The following is a 17,669-nucleotide window of genomic DNA, read 5'->3' as shown; positions in this document are numbered from 1 at the left end:
ACGTAAGATCAACAACGTAAAAAAACTTTTCACTTACTTTTAGAACTAAGAAGTAGCAATTAAGAAAGAAAAATACAAATTATAAATGTTATTAAATGGCTGAATACAATAGTATACGTGACAGTATTACGTGAATTTCATCTTTATCTATTGCAGGAAACAACAAGTCTTCTAAAATTCCTTGCGTGCTGATGAAACAAATACTCGGTAGTAGAACCATCAGTCTCCCCACACGTTCAGAATCTTTCAATGAGCAATGTTTTTGAAAATCTATCAACGCTCTTTCTTGAAATTTTTCAATTCGACTCGACGACGGATAGTCCAATGTGTCTATAAGAGTTATTATAATTAGTTCGCAATGCCGAAACATAAACATAGATAAGTGAGGGATTGTCTGTAAAATGAAAGTGTTTTTAACTTTTGGGATGGGTCGCGTTGCGTCGATTTAGCAGCAATGAACACAAACTGAAGCGATCAGTAACTTTTGCGGGAGGTCGTCAAATAATTTTACATGCCAAAGAGGTTGCAGAGTTTTACAACAAGCTGCAGAAGATGAATTAAACCGGTATTTTAAGAAAGAAGTTAGATAAATTAGTTTTAAAGTTTTAGATTTTAGAACCTTACCTTTTCTGAACAATAGCATAATTTTGAGACATTCGTACTCCGTATTATCCAAACGACATTTCACTATTTTGTTTAGGAGCGATGTTAATTTTTCAAGTAATTCTTTCATATGTGGCTTCTTTACATTAATCAGGGATTTGAAGTGTTCTGTAAAATAATAGACAGAATTTTTAAATTGACACGGCCTCTTCCTTATTTTACTCAGGCGCAAATTCCTACCTTTAAATAAAAAATAAGAACTTGATAGTAGGCACGTATTTTAGATATATGTATATAAGACTCAACAAATACAGAACAAATGTAAAAGGGTCACGATAATCTACTCTAATATTATAAAGTGGAATGATTCGATTGTTTTTTTGCATTGAATAGGCTCCGAAATTTGAAAAATTCTTTAATTAATAGGAAGCTACATTATACTCTGGTGATATGGGCTTTATTTAACATTATTTTTATATTTCCGTGCGGACAAAGTGGCGGACAACTGCAAGTATTATTCAAAATTAAACGTTGAACTTACCTTCATCAAAATAATATGTATATTGGGAAGCGGTTAGGACGAACAATTCTTTCCAGTTACTGTATAACAGTTGCATTTGGTCGCGGGGATTCAGTTTCAAATAGACCGGTACATTGTGGAGCCATTTTACAGTCAGCACCAGTAGCTTAGTGGTGGGATCGTATAGTCCGTCGAGGATCCCGGTCGCCATCGAAGCTAGCGTTTTGTGTTCGAAGCGTTTCGCACAATCGTTACGAAGAACAGTTTCTTCCGTACCCAATGATGATCCGGACGCAATCTCTGTATCAACATTATTATTTTCCATATTGATTTTCTAACAACTATTTAGCATGAAATCTCAAAAATGACTGCTGTTATTCAAACTTTCAGAATTAATATTTTTACTCATATTACATGTTCGTTGCATTTGCTGACGACAGTGATACGATAAAAGGTATAGTTTAACAGTTTTTGCAAACTAAGTAATTCACGTAAGTTATTTTCCAGCAAATTACTTTATTTCATTCAAAGCAATCCGTATCGGGTTGCAATATGATAAACATTTTATACCTATTTAAATAACAATCAAACAAATATAATATTTCTTATATAAAAGTTATGACTGTATTTGTACTGCATAATTAATTGTTTTTAATTAACAAGAAACATTATACATAGGTGATTAGGTGAGACGATGAGAAAAAACTAAACATCGCACCTGTCAAACAAAACAAGACTGCGTTGGCGTGAACTTGTTGCAACATGTTCTTGTATTGACGAAAATTTAACGATTACCAATAAATGTAAAATTCCGTTGAAATGAAATGTTATGTTATTATAATAAATATCATATACTTATAGGTACAGATAATGGATTACTCGTTACATTTCTACGTGGATAACGTTGCCAGGCGTCCGGATAAAGCCGGACATAGGTAGGCTTTTTGATTGCGTATCGGGACAAAATAAACGGTTGTCCGGCTTTTGTTAGGCTTTTTTACATACCTATTAATACTGAGATAAAATTCTAAATAATACAGGGTATCCGACCTTCCTACCCAAATGTCCGGCCAAACTGGCTGTTCTGTCCGGCTAGTAGGTTTGGCGACCTGGCAACCCTATACGTGAATACAACTCAAAAAGGAATTATTTAGTGCGTAAACTGAAGCAAATTAGTTTACCCTAAACTGATATTTTTAAGAGGAAAGATTTATATTTTTGTACATAACGAATAAACAAAAACTACTGGACCAATTTATTTATTTTTTAAAATTAAATAATTTAGATTTCTTTTTTAATTCCGTGTGGACGAAGTTGCCAGCAAAAGCAAGTAATTTATATTACGAATGCATATTTTATATTACACCCGAATATGATTAAAATTGAATACGTTAGTATTGATTATCAAAATTTAACTTTTGTTAATTTAAAATTTAATTAGCTATTATAATTAATCAAATTTCTATATTCTGCATGGACATGGATAAATCCTTTGATTTGATAAGTTCAATAAGAAAAACATTATTTTTTTTTAGTTTGGCTCAATCTTTTGTTAGCAACATGACTTATATTTAAAAACAAAAAAAAATGATATTAGTTATAGACAAGCGTTAGCGTGCGTTTCCAACGCCGAAACTCATTCTTCTTTTCAAAAAAATATTATTAACATATACATAAGTGTTTCGGCAGTAGAAACCCACAACTATACCACTAACCATCTTCATTTGTTCTAGCGGGTAGATTGCCTTTGCACGCTTCTTCTGAACTTGACACTTCGTCTTCTTTCAATTTGTCAGTTAGCTGGGAATCTGGTTTTACTACTTCGTCCTTGAAGGGTTGACGCAATTTATGTGTATTTACATCGTTAATAAGGGGTTCTGTTACAAAAGAAAATTATTAATTTAATTATGATTTCAAAACTACAATGGTAAATTTTAAAAACATAAGTCCTGAATGATTGATGGAATTTTACGAAGTAACTCTGTTTCATGTTCTAATTATTAGTGAAAAACATTATATTTGTATACAAAAGTAACAAGTATATTAAAAATATTTTATATTTCTTAGAATAAACTCGAAATGTGCTATAAAAATCCATTAGGAGAGCACAAATACTTGTTCTGACATATAGTACTTACTGGTGCTTCTTTCTTCCAAGTGCGCTGAGTTCCCCAAAGTGATGGGAGGATAGAAAATATTTGTCGGGAAATACGCGGCTTGTGGATATTGTAAGGAAGTTGGAAACATCGGGAGTTTAAATGGATTTAGTGTATTGAAGTTAGCTTGCATGAGTGGATTGATATCTTTTGGTAAAGATTCCGGATATCTTGAGAAGTCGTGAAACGTATGTTCGGAGAATGAATTTGTCCGCGTATCGATAGTGTTATATGCATGGATGGGAGGGAATGTAGCTAAAGGTGGGGGAGGGAAAATCGCTTGTCTGGTAAAGTCGTAGCCTTTCTGATGAGAATATTGTTGTGGGGCAAAGGGACGTCTTGCACGTTCGTGTTGAACAGCTGTGGACAAAAACATGTTAATCAACTAAAAGCGGAATAATTTTAACTTTAGAATCCATTGACAATTGTCCATCCATGGGTAAAGGGTTTAATGTTAAAAATGTTATTAGATTCGACGTCTTTTTAAGTCACAAATTTAAGTTTACGACCGGCAGCGCTCGTTTGGTATCAATGTAAAGGGTACGGCTTAAAGGTCGTCTTCTTCACAGAACACGACATGAAAACGGGGACCAAATTGAAAAAATGGTATCAAATTAAATTTTATAGTAAAAATTGGTTACTATTTATAATTTTATACTGTTGATAATTTTCGCTAGCAACTAAAATAAGTAGCGGCTGATAATTTAAACATTTGACTACAAAGGTCACCCTATAACAGTATAATTGTCATATTATACCACATTTAGGGTGAACGTTGACGCTTTCCCGGTCATGACATATGCCCCTAAGTGCGAAAGTACAAACATGTCTATCATATTAGAATCTGTGGTCCCATCTTGTCGACGATGTCTGATTGTAAACAGATTGCGGGTGACATCTTACTTCTCACAATTTAGAAGTATGCATACAAACAAGAAATATTTTTAAACATTTTAAAAATTCGTGCCGAATTGAAGGCTTTGAGTTTTGTTTTTCTGGAAACTTTTCGAAATGTGGATGAATTATTATATTAATAACTATTTACAGTAAAAACTACAAAGGTCTGCATTATGCCTTAATCTCTTAATTAGATCGTAATTTAGTTTATCAAATGTACTTCGTAAAATTACTTATGAATAACGTTAACTTACTTAACTTATTTTAACTTATTTTACTTATCAAATTAATCAAAGCAATAATCAAACAAATTAACTTTGCAATCAAATATCAATTAACATTAAATTCCTTATTTAAACGGAGAGTCAACCATTTGTTGAAATAACCTCACGCGTAACCCAAGGGTTTGATTTTAGGGGTAGTCGATACCACAATATGTTTCATATCGTGCGAAAGGCCAGCTTGTACAGTCGCGTGCAGTATTCACACTTCTAGGTACAAAGAATTAATTTCACTTCCCATTTAGAATAGAATATCGTATATCAAACTGTCACAATAAACTCAAAACTTCAAAGCACTGGCACTTATAATATTACATATTGACATCCCTTTAATTCTATTTTTATAAAATAGAGACGACAATTTGTATTAATACTATGGTCACAATCGTAGTAACTAGTAATAAGAGCTATCTATAATTTAGTATGTATGAATTGCTAAGACAAGTTATCGACCTAATTGCAGTGAGCGTCAAATGAAATTTCATAGAAATGGTTAGGAAATAAACGTCCTCGACTGTACAGGGGTACGAACAGATGAAAATCGACCGCGAACCTCCCACGATTTTTATCAATCGCCACTTACAGTTACTTGTGTACCGCAAATACTTGAGATGTCGACTAATGGAAAAGAGATGCTGCGAAGAAGCCGCCTGGATAAATACTTTATTGAGACAAGTGCTACGTCAGTTATCGATTTAAAACGCGCCATTTGTCACATTATAGGTACAATGATTTGGATTGGAAGTAATAAATGTGATATTTTTCGGTAAAAGATTTTTCTATGATGTAAAAAATTCGTTTGCTTAGATTAGGATGAGTATCTTTTATCATTAGAAATATTAATGAGATCCAAAAGAAACAAAGGTTTATATCTGTGAAGACTCCGATTAGAAACAAATGTTATAGAAGGTCAATTAAGAGTTATAAGGTAATGAAGAGAAGAATAAAAGACTTCAATTTCCGGACGTTTATAGTAAGTTGTTCTTACAAATATGTATTAGAATTTTTGGGACAATTAATTTGTCTCGACCGCATACAAAAACGATAATTAACTATTTAAAATGGATGTAGCATTCATTCCAGATCATTTGGGATGGTAAATTAATAGTGCAATATTTTTGCCGTTTTATTATTCGAAATGTATAAAAGGATAAATTTTATCTTACCTTCTTTCTTCATATTGACTCGCAAACATTTAGAGAAGCGGCATGCTTGACACTGGTTCCTGCGACTGACGTCCACTATGCATCGACCTCCCTCCTTACATACGTAGTCGAGATTCCTATGGGCAAATAAAGTTACCTAAGTACAGCTAGGAAGAATACAAATCGATTGAAATCTCGCTCGTTAAAATCGTTCCATTAGGGTATAGGAGATCATAATGGAATGGTCATAAATGCAATTGTCAGTCAGACTCAAATGTACTAATGTATATATTATATTCTTCTAAATTGGTATCATAGAACTAAATCAATCAGTATTTAGAAAGAGAGACTGACTGAGTAATTTTGTCTAACTGCGAAGAGTTCCTAAAACTATCGCATTTAGTAACAATTTATAGTCCCATTTCCTTCTTAATTCAGTAATCTCTTTGAACAGAAGAAAGGACACACTTTTAAGCAGGTAAAGATTTCCCTTTATTTCTCCTTCGAAGATTCGAAGTTCGTATATTTACCTTCTTATACTCCTTTTGAAGAAACCTCTGCAGCCATCGCAGGAGGGCACACCGTAGTGCTTGCCCGACGCCTTGTCCCCACACACGCGGCATAACACCTCCGGTTTACTTTCTCTCCTCTCCATCACCTCCTTAGTATCACAGTACTTAAATAAGACATAAAACATTTCCTAAAATTTTGCAGTGAAATGTCAGTACCGAAAGCCTTGGCTAAAACTTGAAGAGAGAGAGAGGGTAATCTCTCTCAGAGTACCTAATCTCTCTCTATATCTGTCTCTTAAAAATAATAAGAGGAAAGACGTTTTCATATAAGTATTTCGATTGTCGAAACTACAGACAAAGTAGAATCTGTATTAGACGTTTTGTGACATGTATTTTGCAAAACGTATAAGATGTTTCTTTATGTTAGCTAACTTAACATAGATTTATTTTCGGATATCCACGCCTATCGATTTTAAAATGCAAATTGAATCCTAATAAATACGTCACTATCATTACACGTTGTTTAATTTTCCGAGATCAAATTTTACTTACATTTTTATTAAGTCATAAATTATTCTAAATATTTGTCGTACCCTTAAATCCCCCTTACCCATCATCATCAAAATCGAATCTACGAAATATTAGCGACAAAAGTTCGCATAATAAATTTAAAAATATGCGCATAAGAATATGTTAATACAATGGGTCAATTTGGTGAACATCCTCGCGACACTTGCGGGGAATTTGAAAGAGTTGTGCTGCGTCATGTTTCTGATGCTATTAATAATCGATTGTCGATCGAAGCTTGGTTTAGTGTAGGCAACACGTTGCCTTTTGTCGTTAAGTCCACCCAGTGTGCAAATCACCTTTTAAACAAGTGTAACGTAATTTTTAACACGTTTTAAAGATAGCGCCATAGAAATGAAATTAAAAAAAAACGATTCCTGTAAGGTTTGGGACTTAACGAAAATAATAAGGAAAAATTCTACATAATCTTATCTATATCTATATATATAAAAGAAAGTCGTGTTAGTTACACTATTTATAACTCAAGAACGGCTGAATCGATTTGACTGAAAATTGGTGGGCAGGTAGCTTAGAACCAGGAAACGGACATAGGATAATTTTTACCCCGTTTCCTATTTTTTAATCCGCGCGGACGGAGTCGCGGGTAAAAGCTAGTAATATATAAAAGAAAGTCGTGTTAGTTACACTATTTATAACTCAAGAACGGCTGAATCGATTTGACTGAAAATTGGTGGGCAGGTAGCTTAGAACCAGGAAACGGACATAGGATAATTTTTACCCCGTTTTCTATTTTTTATTCCACGCGGACAGAGTCGCGGATAAAAGCTAGTCTATATATATATAAAAGAAAGTCGTGTTAGTTACACTATTTATAACTCAAGATCGGTAGAACTGATTTAGCTGAAAATTGATGGGGAGGTAGCTTAGAACTAGGAGACGAACATAGGAACTTTTTATCTTGGGTACATTTTTTTTTATTCCGCGCGGACGGAGTCGCGGGTAAAAGCGAGTGCATGATAAAAAATAAGCTGATATTGCTCCTTTGTCATAATAAATCTGAAATTCATTCACCATAAGCAAGTCCTTTTTCAGGCTATATTTTATTTGTAAATCAGAAAAGCAAATCTATCTATATCCCAAAGAATAAAACCAGATGATTTCATTAATTTATATAAGATAACTTTTTTTAAATTAAAAAATGGCACGATAAAAAAACCTTAGTATGCGATAGAAGTGACAATGATAATGTCAAGGAAGTCGCGTAAGGAACTGTCATCATAATGACTAGGGAAAATGGCGTTGGCCCCGCGCACTGTGAGAACATACACCTGACGTCGCGAACTGATGGCTGTTCAAGTTACAAACGTACCTCAATATATATCTATTAATATTAATTTTCACTATGCCTGTTATAAACGTGGTTGACTTTTTAATTAAATTATAAAACCCTTAATTATGTCCGAACTTGTCTGAACTATAAGTACCTATATTGAGCATAAATTATAACTTTTTAAGATATACATTTATTCAATAGAATAAATAAAATGTTTGTGTTATGTAAATGTTTATTTATAATTGGTTAATAATTTTATATTGAATTTGATTTAAATACGTTGGTCAACCTTTGAAGAGTGAACATAAAGCTTTGAATTAAGTACCTCGTTCGTTTAAATGGTATTTTATTATAATTGTTAATTTGTTTTCAGTTTATTTCTATGTATCTATCAAATATTGCTAATTTACCACTCAGTTTTGTTGTTAATTCTGTTAAAATATCATACAACTTTTGAATAGATTAGAAAAGGAGACATTTCAAACTACTGTTTTTCTCATAGACAGCGTTGTTCAGTAGCTTATATTATACCAGCTGTTCCCGTGACTTCGTCCGCGCGGAATAAAAAAATATTATTAGTCTATGTGTTCTTCCAGACTATGTTCCACATCTGTGCCAAAAATTCATCAAGATCCGTTCACCTGTTCCGGAGATATCTCCAAACAAACATCCATCCATCCAAACTTTGACATTTATAATAATTTAGAGTAAGATAACATTTGACGATAAATATAGATCGATAAATCATTTAGTGGACAATCATGAAAAACTATGATACGATCGTTCCGAAACGGAACAAATCGGTCTCTGTGTTTTCCGATACGCCACGCGATGGTCATTAGTGAGCCGGCGGAGTTTGGGCGTTGTGTTTGTGCTACAATTACGCCGTATGTTGTAAACGCCTTGCCACCGCAACCGACGCTAATTATCTATTAATGGTAAATGTCGCTACCCCGCGTAACTTGTGCTTGACTTTTGAGGGCGATATTACATACCGTATGTCAGATTAAACATCGATAACCTATTGTTGATGTATTTAAACAGAAATATTTGAACATAAAAACTGTACACAAAAGTTAAGAACTTGTGAATTAATGAAAGGGAGTTAAAACGAGATTTTTTTTATGTATGACTAGCTGTCACCCGCAACTCCGTCCGCGCTGAATTAAAAGACAAATTTACGGAATAAGTAGCCTGTGTTCTTCCAGACTGTTCTACATATGTGCCTAATTCATCAAGATCCGTTCAGTCGTTCCGGAGATACCTTCAAACAAACATCCATCCATCCACCTAAACAATCGCACTTATAATATTAGATAGAAGAACACAACAATAATGTAACAATAGATAAATAAAACCTCCCCAAAATTGATTTTTAATGGCGGAATGAAAAAAGCAGTAATTTAATAATAAAAAAAACTAAGGATGGATACGATGGAATTTTGATAATACGTTTTGTAACATATTACTTTTATTCTCTTAAAAAAATAGAAATGTTTTGAATTGTGATCATGCGAGATATTTTTTTTTAATTAAAACAACTAAATACGCTTAATAATTTCTGACTGAACTAAACTTGAGATGATAATAAAATTAAAAATTATGAAACAAGTCCTTTCCATGATCAAGAACTCACTTTTTGATTGTTTGTGACTAATTTTTCGCAAAAAACAACAGACAACAGAAAAAGATTTCAGCGATTTCCATTCGGATTCCGCGCGACTACTACTACGACGCGTACTAAGTTACCATGTAATAGTTTGATATCTTTGTAAAAGTATTAGTTAAATGGAACGATCATAATTCGTACATTTTTAATTAAATTCCATAACTCAAGATAACCGTTATGTGTTACATTTCCTACAAGTTAGGGAAGCACTGTTGGAAATAGCATCAAAGGTATGGAGATATTCTGGTTGAGTTCTTTCACAAAAGTATATTTCAATTCTTATGTCAAGCGATTAAAATATAATAGTGTAGATTAAAAAATTCTTAAAATTAATTCCCCAAAAAGTAATAATTTCAGAGGAACGCGAAGCTTCGCCTAGTGTTAAATAATCATATAATAGTTATATTTTAAAAGTAAATATACTCACGCTTTTCACAGAGGAGAAGGCAAACAAAAGAAAATTACAATTCAAGTAAATTTATAACGAAATAATGACCACCGAGCGTAAATTTTACATATTGCAATTATTTTAGCTTAGTTACGACCCTAATTTATATACTTAGGAATATAATAAAAAAATGTTAAACGTAAATTAAATTTTACAATAGATTAATCACAAAATTATAGAAGCCGAAGTTGACACTACACAATACGACATTGTATATTTAATAAGTTTTTTTGTTATTTATAAAGGTAAAAAAACTCACAGACAACAGGAGTTGGCCGACAACCGGAGCAAAGGTTAGGAACTCCAACTTTGATTTAGGGGCGGTTGTGCAATGAAGGCGGTCGGTGGCAAGGCGGGGCGACAGTTGTGGGGTTAAAACAGCTTTCTGAGACACTTCATTGGCTGACACCTACAGGGGCGTCGTCGTTGGGATCATTACTTATTTCTGAAATAACTGAACGTAGACACGACTGCGTTGAGAAAATTATAGGCTTTCGTTGGTTAGTCAAACGTTATTTGTTTTAATAAAGAACGTAAAAATCTTATTTTATTATTGTACCAACATCGCTACAAAATCGATCAACGTTGACTTGGTAATTGTTAATTTTGTAATAACAGAACGAAGTAAAAATATCAAGTTTTAAGCTTTCATTAAGGACATATTTTCACCAAGTTTATATTAGTTTATCTTTTGTGTATTGTCTTACATTCTGTATCGCATTGTTGAGATGAAAAATAACTTTCGTTTTTCTGTATATTAGAGATAATATACAGAAAAACGAAAGTTATTTTTAGTTTAGTAGTATTTTTAGTTAGTTGAGAAACTAGGGTTGCCAGGTCGCCAAACCTATTAGCCGGACAGACCAGCCAGTTTGGCTGGACATTTGAGTAGAAAAGTCGGACACCTATATAATTTAGAATTTTATCTCAGTATTAATAGGTACACTCTCGTTTGGGAAATGTAAAAAGCCTAACAAAAGCCGGAAAACCGTTTATTTTGGCCGGACATGCAATCAAAAAACCTACCTATCCGGCTTTATCCGGACACCTGGCAACGCTAATCTCATCTCATTCCAAGGTATCTATGAAATAACAGATTTAATTGCTGCATTTATGTTTTCAGTTTCATATTACGTTACCTATCAGTGTGAAAAATTTGAAAAAATTACAGTTAAACCTTTCTTACACAATTAGTTTTAATTTCAATGCAAAGTGTGTTTGTATGGAATGTCAATTTGTAGATAGAACGAGGTTGAACGTAAGGGAATAACGATTAATTTACTACTTAGACTAAATGAAGTTCGACTTATCGAGGTCCCACTAGTATGGATTACCACACCATAGTAGGTAGCCTCTATGTCCATCCAGACTATCTTCATCTTTGTCAAATGTTAGATTCGATTAGCTGATTGGGAGATATGTAATAGAAATCATACATCCGTCCATCCATCTAAACTTTTGCTTTTATAATATGAGTAATATTAAACGAATGGACAGCATTTTATGTAGGTATTCAAATAGGTCAAGGTATTCTTAAGAAGGCAGAGATTTGTGTCGTAAAAAAATCTAAAAAAAGAGACTCCGTCCGCGCCAAATAAAAAAATAAATTTACTTTTAATGTATGTGTTCTTCGTTTATTTCAAATTTCAGAGATTCCTTTAGACGTTTTGGATATACCTTCTAACAAACATCCATCCATCCATGTTCACTTTCGCATTTATAATATTAGTATGATTTAATTATTATTCTTATTATTAAGATTGAACTGATTTTGGCATTACAACGCATAACAAGTTCATCTAGTATACGATATGAAGCAATAAAGTTCGTATATTTATTTTTTGTTGCATTAATCAAATTTCTCAAGCATTGTTATTAATTACACAAGTAAATAGGTAACTGTATAGGTAAATAAAACAAGAATATTTTCTTTTGAAATACAATCTTATTTCAAAGTTATTTAAAAAAAAACGACCTAACTTACTTTATAAGTGTTACAAAAGTGCATTACATGCGTTGTGATGTCAATGTAACATTAATTTATTTTAACAAAGTTTTACATATAATTTAACGTTAGTAAAATAAATAAAGTTTCACTACATGCTTACATTTATTGAAAACTAATTTGTGCTTTGGGAACAACACTAGTTAAATTTAAAAGAACTCTAAGGATGATGAATAGACTAAACAATTTATTTACTAATTGGAGATGAAACAAATACAAAATTAAATTGCCAATGAATAAAATTATGTAACAACCATTTATTTTTGAGCACGTCTTGGTTGACTTTGTACCACCCCTTGGTTTATCATGATCGATAATTCGTTGTTGATTTTTTGTAAAAAACGACAAAAAGCTGATTATTAAAAAAAACTGTATTATTTAAATAAGTTGACAAATTCAACACATTATTTTGAATTAAAACAAAAATGATTTAAATGTGTGCATTTATGACTTTACACATTCACGACATATTATTGAAGCTAATTGCGATTAATAAATAAATAATTTAATATACATTTATTCAAAATTAAATGATTTAAGTGAAAAAGTTTGTTGTAATTAAATTAAGATGCTTATTGATTTAAATAAACTTGTCCGATCTTTGCTTCGGCTTCATTTATGCGTTATTTTTATTAATAATTCATGTTTTTTTTAATCAATTGCATCATATTATTTCTAAATAAATATAAAACAATATAAATTGCATTGTAAAAATATTCCGAAATAAATTCGGAACACATATGATAGGCAACTTCTTAACATGTTCGCAAAAATGTAGCCATAACATAATAGTGTGATATAAAACGTTTAAAATAATAATATATATATATATATATATAGGATTTAAACATATATTTTTTCCATCGATTACATAAAAGGTTATAGCAATTTCGTTTTATTCAATACATAACGAGCTATATATTTAAACAGGTCAGAAAACAACTACATAAATCAACGTAAAACTTTTCAAATATATTAAGAAAGTGCATACAATATAAAGTATTCTTTATTAAAATATTACATTATACATTTAAAAACACACGCATAATATAATAAGTTATAAGCAAATTACGAAATTTTATAAAAAAAAAAACTATTAATTACCTTAAAAGTTTTCATGGAAAAGGGTTATTGCGTAGACAATTTATTTATAAAATCCACATAAATATTATCCAAAACTCAGACGTGATAAACATTAACAAGAATATGTTGATAATAGACTTATTAAGTCTTACCCGTAGTATTGTTTAGAAAATTTAGTTCTACGGTAAGACTGCAATTAAAAGAGCGAACTCGAACTTTGATGTTGCAATCTTGGCAACAAGGCTCATGAGAGCAGAGCACATTTTTATCGTAAATTAAATTGACCTTTATAAGATTGAAACAAGGTTTAATTTAACTTTTTACGATTATATATGCTTATTATTGGTAACAAAAGTGCATAGTAAAATGTTTTAGTCGTATAAAGCTCAATTTTATTTGCGAAAAAACGGGTTAGCTCTTCGCTCAAAGACTACAATGGCCATACGAAATGAGTGTGTACCACAAAACGAAATATCCACCAAATATTCGCCTTAAAATGTTTACCAATGGATATATAATTAATGTGACGTGCTAATCACATCGGAGTTAATATATTATTGTTCAAAATTGCCACATTAAGTTTAAACACGAAATAAAAAAAAACCAGTATAAGAAGTGAAAATGATAATGGTACGTATCAAAACTTCTAAAGGCATTTTACATTTATTTATCTTAGGATTTACTATAAAGAATTGTATCAAAGCGCTATTTGCGGGCTACATTACAATATTTATTCAGTCATTGCGAACTCCGCTTTATTCATAGATTTAAATCAAGTAATATTAAAATTAATTGATATTAAAACTTTATTGCTTAAAAACCTCTAGAAATGTACTAAGAAACAGCCTTTACACGTGTTTAGACATTATATCTAACACAAGTGAAAATGTCCTACATCGAGAAACTCTCTACCATTCCTAATTTAGGCTTTAGGAGAGATTTTAGCCAACTTTCAGAGAGGAATATGGTTCCAACCAAATCCGATTGTTGTTTTGGATGGTTTTTTCGTTATTGATATTGTTACATTTCATTTAATTGCATTAAAAATCTTACTTATACATTTTATTGAGACCGAAGTATATTTTGAAAATACTAAATCCAATACATCGTATCAAAAAATGTTTATCAATTTAAATCTATGAATTCAACTACAAGCAATCTTATATTAATATTTCTACAAGTTTTGGTTACATAAATGCATTCCGGATTTACATCATAAGCTGTTACGAGTTACAGATTTGTAACGCTCCGGGACATAAAATAAGCAAGAACGTTTTAAAGTTTAACATTTTAATACACAAATACTGTGAAATTTCACTGTCGGAATACATGTATTACAACATACTGTTGTCTCTGCAATGAGAGGGATGTCTGTATGTTTTTATACAAGTTTTAAGACAGTGGAAACCTAAAGTAACAGTAACCTATCATGTACACATTATAACGGGACTGTTATTTACACGTTGAATTCAATGTCATATAATATTATGCAGACTTATTACGATAGTGTTTACCTAGAATATCACGTGGTACTATATGTTTTACCACTATATTTACGGTATCACCTGACCTGCAAGGGCTCAATGCCGACGCTACAAAATTTATTTAACGATATGTAAAATTATTTCTATTCTAAAGGAGGAACAACACTATTCGTTAGATTTTAAGGTAAGCGACATATTATTTTTATTCAAACCATGAGAATGTAAAACAAATGTCAATTAGAAATACAAATAGTTGGTAATTTTTCAAATCTTGTGACTCACAGATTATATTAATTTATTCCATAGAATAATAATCTGTGGTTTTATTTGAATTTTTTTATAAAAAGAATTCTTATTACTTAATACACAACAAATTGACAAATTCTAAAGAGATTACTTTTAGGCAATTAATTTTATAGCTATCGATTCTACGATCTCTAAAACCTAGATCAATCTTAAAACGAGAATGAATATGTCTTTGTACGCGTCGGTGCATATACGATTAGGCCAGAGACGAAACCTCACAAGCCGACTTACTTATTACAATATTAGATCAAATAAAAATGAATTATATCACTATGCTTATTCGGTTCACACACAGCCTAGATTTAGTCGTTAATTATTTTATAAACTATTCACAAATATTACATCGTTGTTTCTTTAAAACACACACACAAGAAATTTTTTCCATTGTCTATAATTGGCAGTTTTATTTTCATACGAAATTTTATTATCACCGTAAGATTTTATTGCCCAATAAAAGCAAATTACTCTATTCGTTTAAAGATAAACCGGTAGTTAAAATCTACTGCTATATAATACATCGATGTGCAAGTTAATTTGTGAATAGTTTTCGTTTAATAACAAAATGTCATCCGATTATATATAGCCAGATAAATTACAGTTAAAAATACATTTAACTAATTTTATACTCTATGATAAGTTAAAGTTTTGATATAAGATGTTAAGAAATAGCGTAATTAAGAGCAATAAGGTTTACATTATGCTTGGGTAACAATTTCCACTGGCTAATTATTCATATATATATTAACCAACGAATGGAGTCAAGGTGATTTAACTTTATTCGTCGGAAGCTTCTATATTATTTCAATTTTGAAAGAGAGAATGAGAGAGAGAACGAAATGTTTTTGTACGAATGTTTGAGCAATAGAAACTGATGGTAAGTTTCTGCGGTATTTTGATATTTATAAAGTAATTTTACATTGGCAAGAATTCTATTTGTACTCCAGAGCGTTAGTGTAACATATTTCAGTAAGTATGTAGTAGCTCGATATTGAATTGGGTAAATTTTTTAGCGAAATTATTTGAAGATGTTTCTATTTTGTAAGATTTTCAAAAAGGTATCAATTCCTGTGTGATTTAGTATAACCATATTCACACACATTTATACTTTGTGTATATATTGTATTACAAGATTCAAACTTTATGACAGATTGTCGTTAGCTGCCAACTTAAAGTCCACTGCGGAAGAAAACACGTACTTAGGTTCTGCGCCCTTTTTTACGTCCAGCTGATATTGAAAATTGTGCTTTATGTAACATCCCGTGTGATATTCCTAGCCGTCATAAAAAGTTTGGACCTACTACAAATAACTGCAATTTCATTTTGTTACATTCGACATTTTTTATAATATAGTCGTCAGTCGTCTGCGCAGAATTAAAAAAGTAGCCTATAATTGTCCGCATGCATCAACTACTTTCTTCTTTACGAAATCATCCAGAATAAACGTGACAAAGACAGACAGACAAACAAAAAATATTTTTTGTTATCAACAACAGTTGTAATATACATCATGTATGGAAATATGTTTTTTTTCTTCAATATTACATACGGACAATCCAATTTTATTAACTGTATTAATTATTATTTCTTCGTTGTGGACTAAATTTAGCAAAAAGAAAGACCTAAGTCTCATTTGTTGTCACAAATCTTACATTCTTTTAGCATACAAGGAAAAAACCGCATTCAGGATCTGACTTTACATATAAAGATAGAAGCTGCATAAACATCTTGATTATTAATTATAAATGAATATAAATTACATGTGACGTTTAGTTAAGATGCAAAAAAAAAACTTAAATGATAAGGAATAAATCTAATTATTGAGGGAACCGACGTCAAAATGATATCGAAAAGTATACAGATTAAAAATAAACGGTATTGAAAATAAATTATTTTACCAAAAAAATATGAATGATTAGTTTTCGAATTAATTAGTAACCATATAAAGAAATTAGATTAATATTAATTAATCTTTAAAATTAATGTATAATATAAATTAAAAATAATATTAACAGCATGTAAAAGCAAATATAGCATGAAATTTATTGACACCTAAAGTAAAAAAAAATATGAATTAAAAAAAACTAGTTACATCTAAGGATAACTTAAAAACGTTTTAATCTTTGGTTGTAAACATTTTAAGATAGAAAAACACAGTATATTAAACCGCATTAATATTTTCTATTGCAATAATCAAGATTATTTTTAACTTAATTGCTGGATAAATAACATCCCTTAACGTTAGATGGGTGTATATATTACATATGTACAATATAGAACAATACTTGAAACGAAAGTTTTCAACACTTTGAATGCCACTTAAAATTTTACTTTTTAATACTAGCATTCGGTGGCATTGAACGTGTTTAGTTATTTAATGTGCACAAAGAAAACATACTTTAAATGTTTTGCATTACAAATTGCATTTATGACAATTAAGTCTACCTCTTTATTATATTATTAAGAGTTAAAAACAAATTCGGAGAAAATTTTCTTATAAAATTAAATACTACATGCATTGTAAATCTATATATATAAAAGAAAGTCGTGTTAGTTACACTATTTATAACTCAAGAACGGCTGAATCGATTTGACTGAAAATTGGTGGGCAGGTAGCTTAGAACCAGGAAAAGGACATAGGATAATTTTTACCCCGTTATCTATTTTTTATTCCGCGCGGACGGAGTCGCGGGTAAAAGCTA

General features: G+C 31.1%; 1 protein-coding gene across 1 annotated transcript; it reads right to left on the bottom strand.

Annotated features, from left to right (window-relative positions):
- Positions 1-91: 91 nt before the first annotated feature.
- LOC106717020 (photoreceptor-specific nuclear receptor-like) lies at positions 92-6,299 on the bottom strand. The gene is made up of 7 exons (XM_014510707.2): positions 6,133-6,299; positions 5,624-5,739; positions 3,262-3,639; positions 2,839-3,000; positions 1,145-1,423; positions 625-771; positions 92-330 (listed from the first exon to the last, which is right to left on the bottom strand). Exons 1-7 carry the CDS (start codon positions 6,297-6,299, stop codon positions 92-94), a joined length of 1,488 nt encoding a protein of 495 aa, XP_014366193.2.
- Between the last annotated feature and the right edge of the window lie 11,370 nt (positions 6,300-17,669).

Source organism: Papilio machaon, chromosome Z (assembly GCF_912999745.1).
Source record: "Papilio machaon chromosome Z, ilPapMach1.1, whole genome shotgun sequence".
Classification (NCBI taxonomy): Eukaryota; Metazoa; Arthropoda; class Insecta; order Lepidoptera; family Papilionidae; genus Papilio; species Papilio machaon.
This window is presented reverse-complemented; position numbering and strand designations above follow the sequence as displayed.

Excerpts from the sequence above, each read along its gene's own strand:
- LOC106717020 (XM_014510707.2), bottom strand. The coding sequence starts at position 6,299 with ATGTTTTATGTCTTATTTAAGTACTGTGATACTAAGGAGGTGATGGAG. Across the intron at positions 3,640-5,623 it reads AGTCAATATGAAGAAAGAAG|CTGTTCAACACGAACGTGCA; the intron begins GTAAGATAAAAT and ends TTTTGTCCACAG. Across the intron at positions 3,001-3,261 it reads CTTGGAAGAAAGAAGCACCA|AACCCCTTATTAACGATGTA; the intron begins GTAAGTACTATA and ends CTTTTGTAACAG.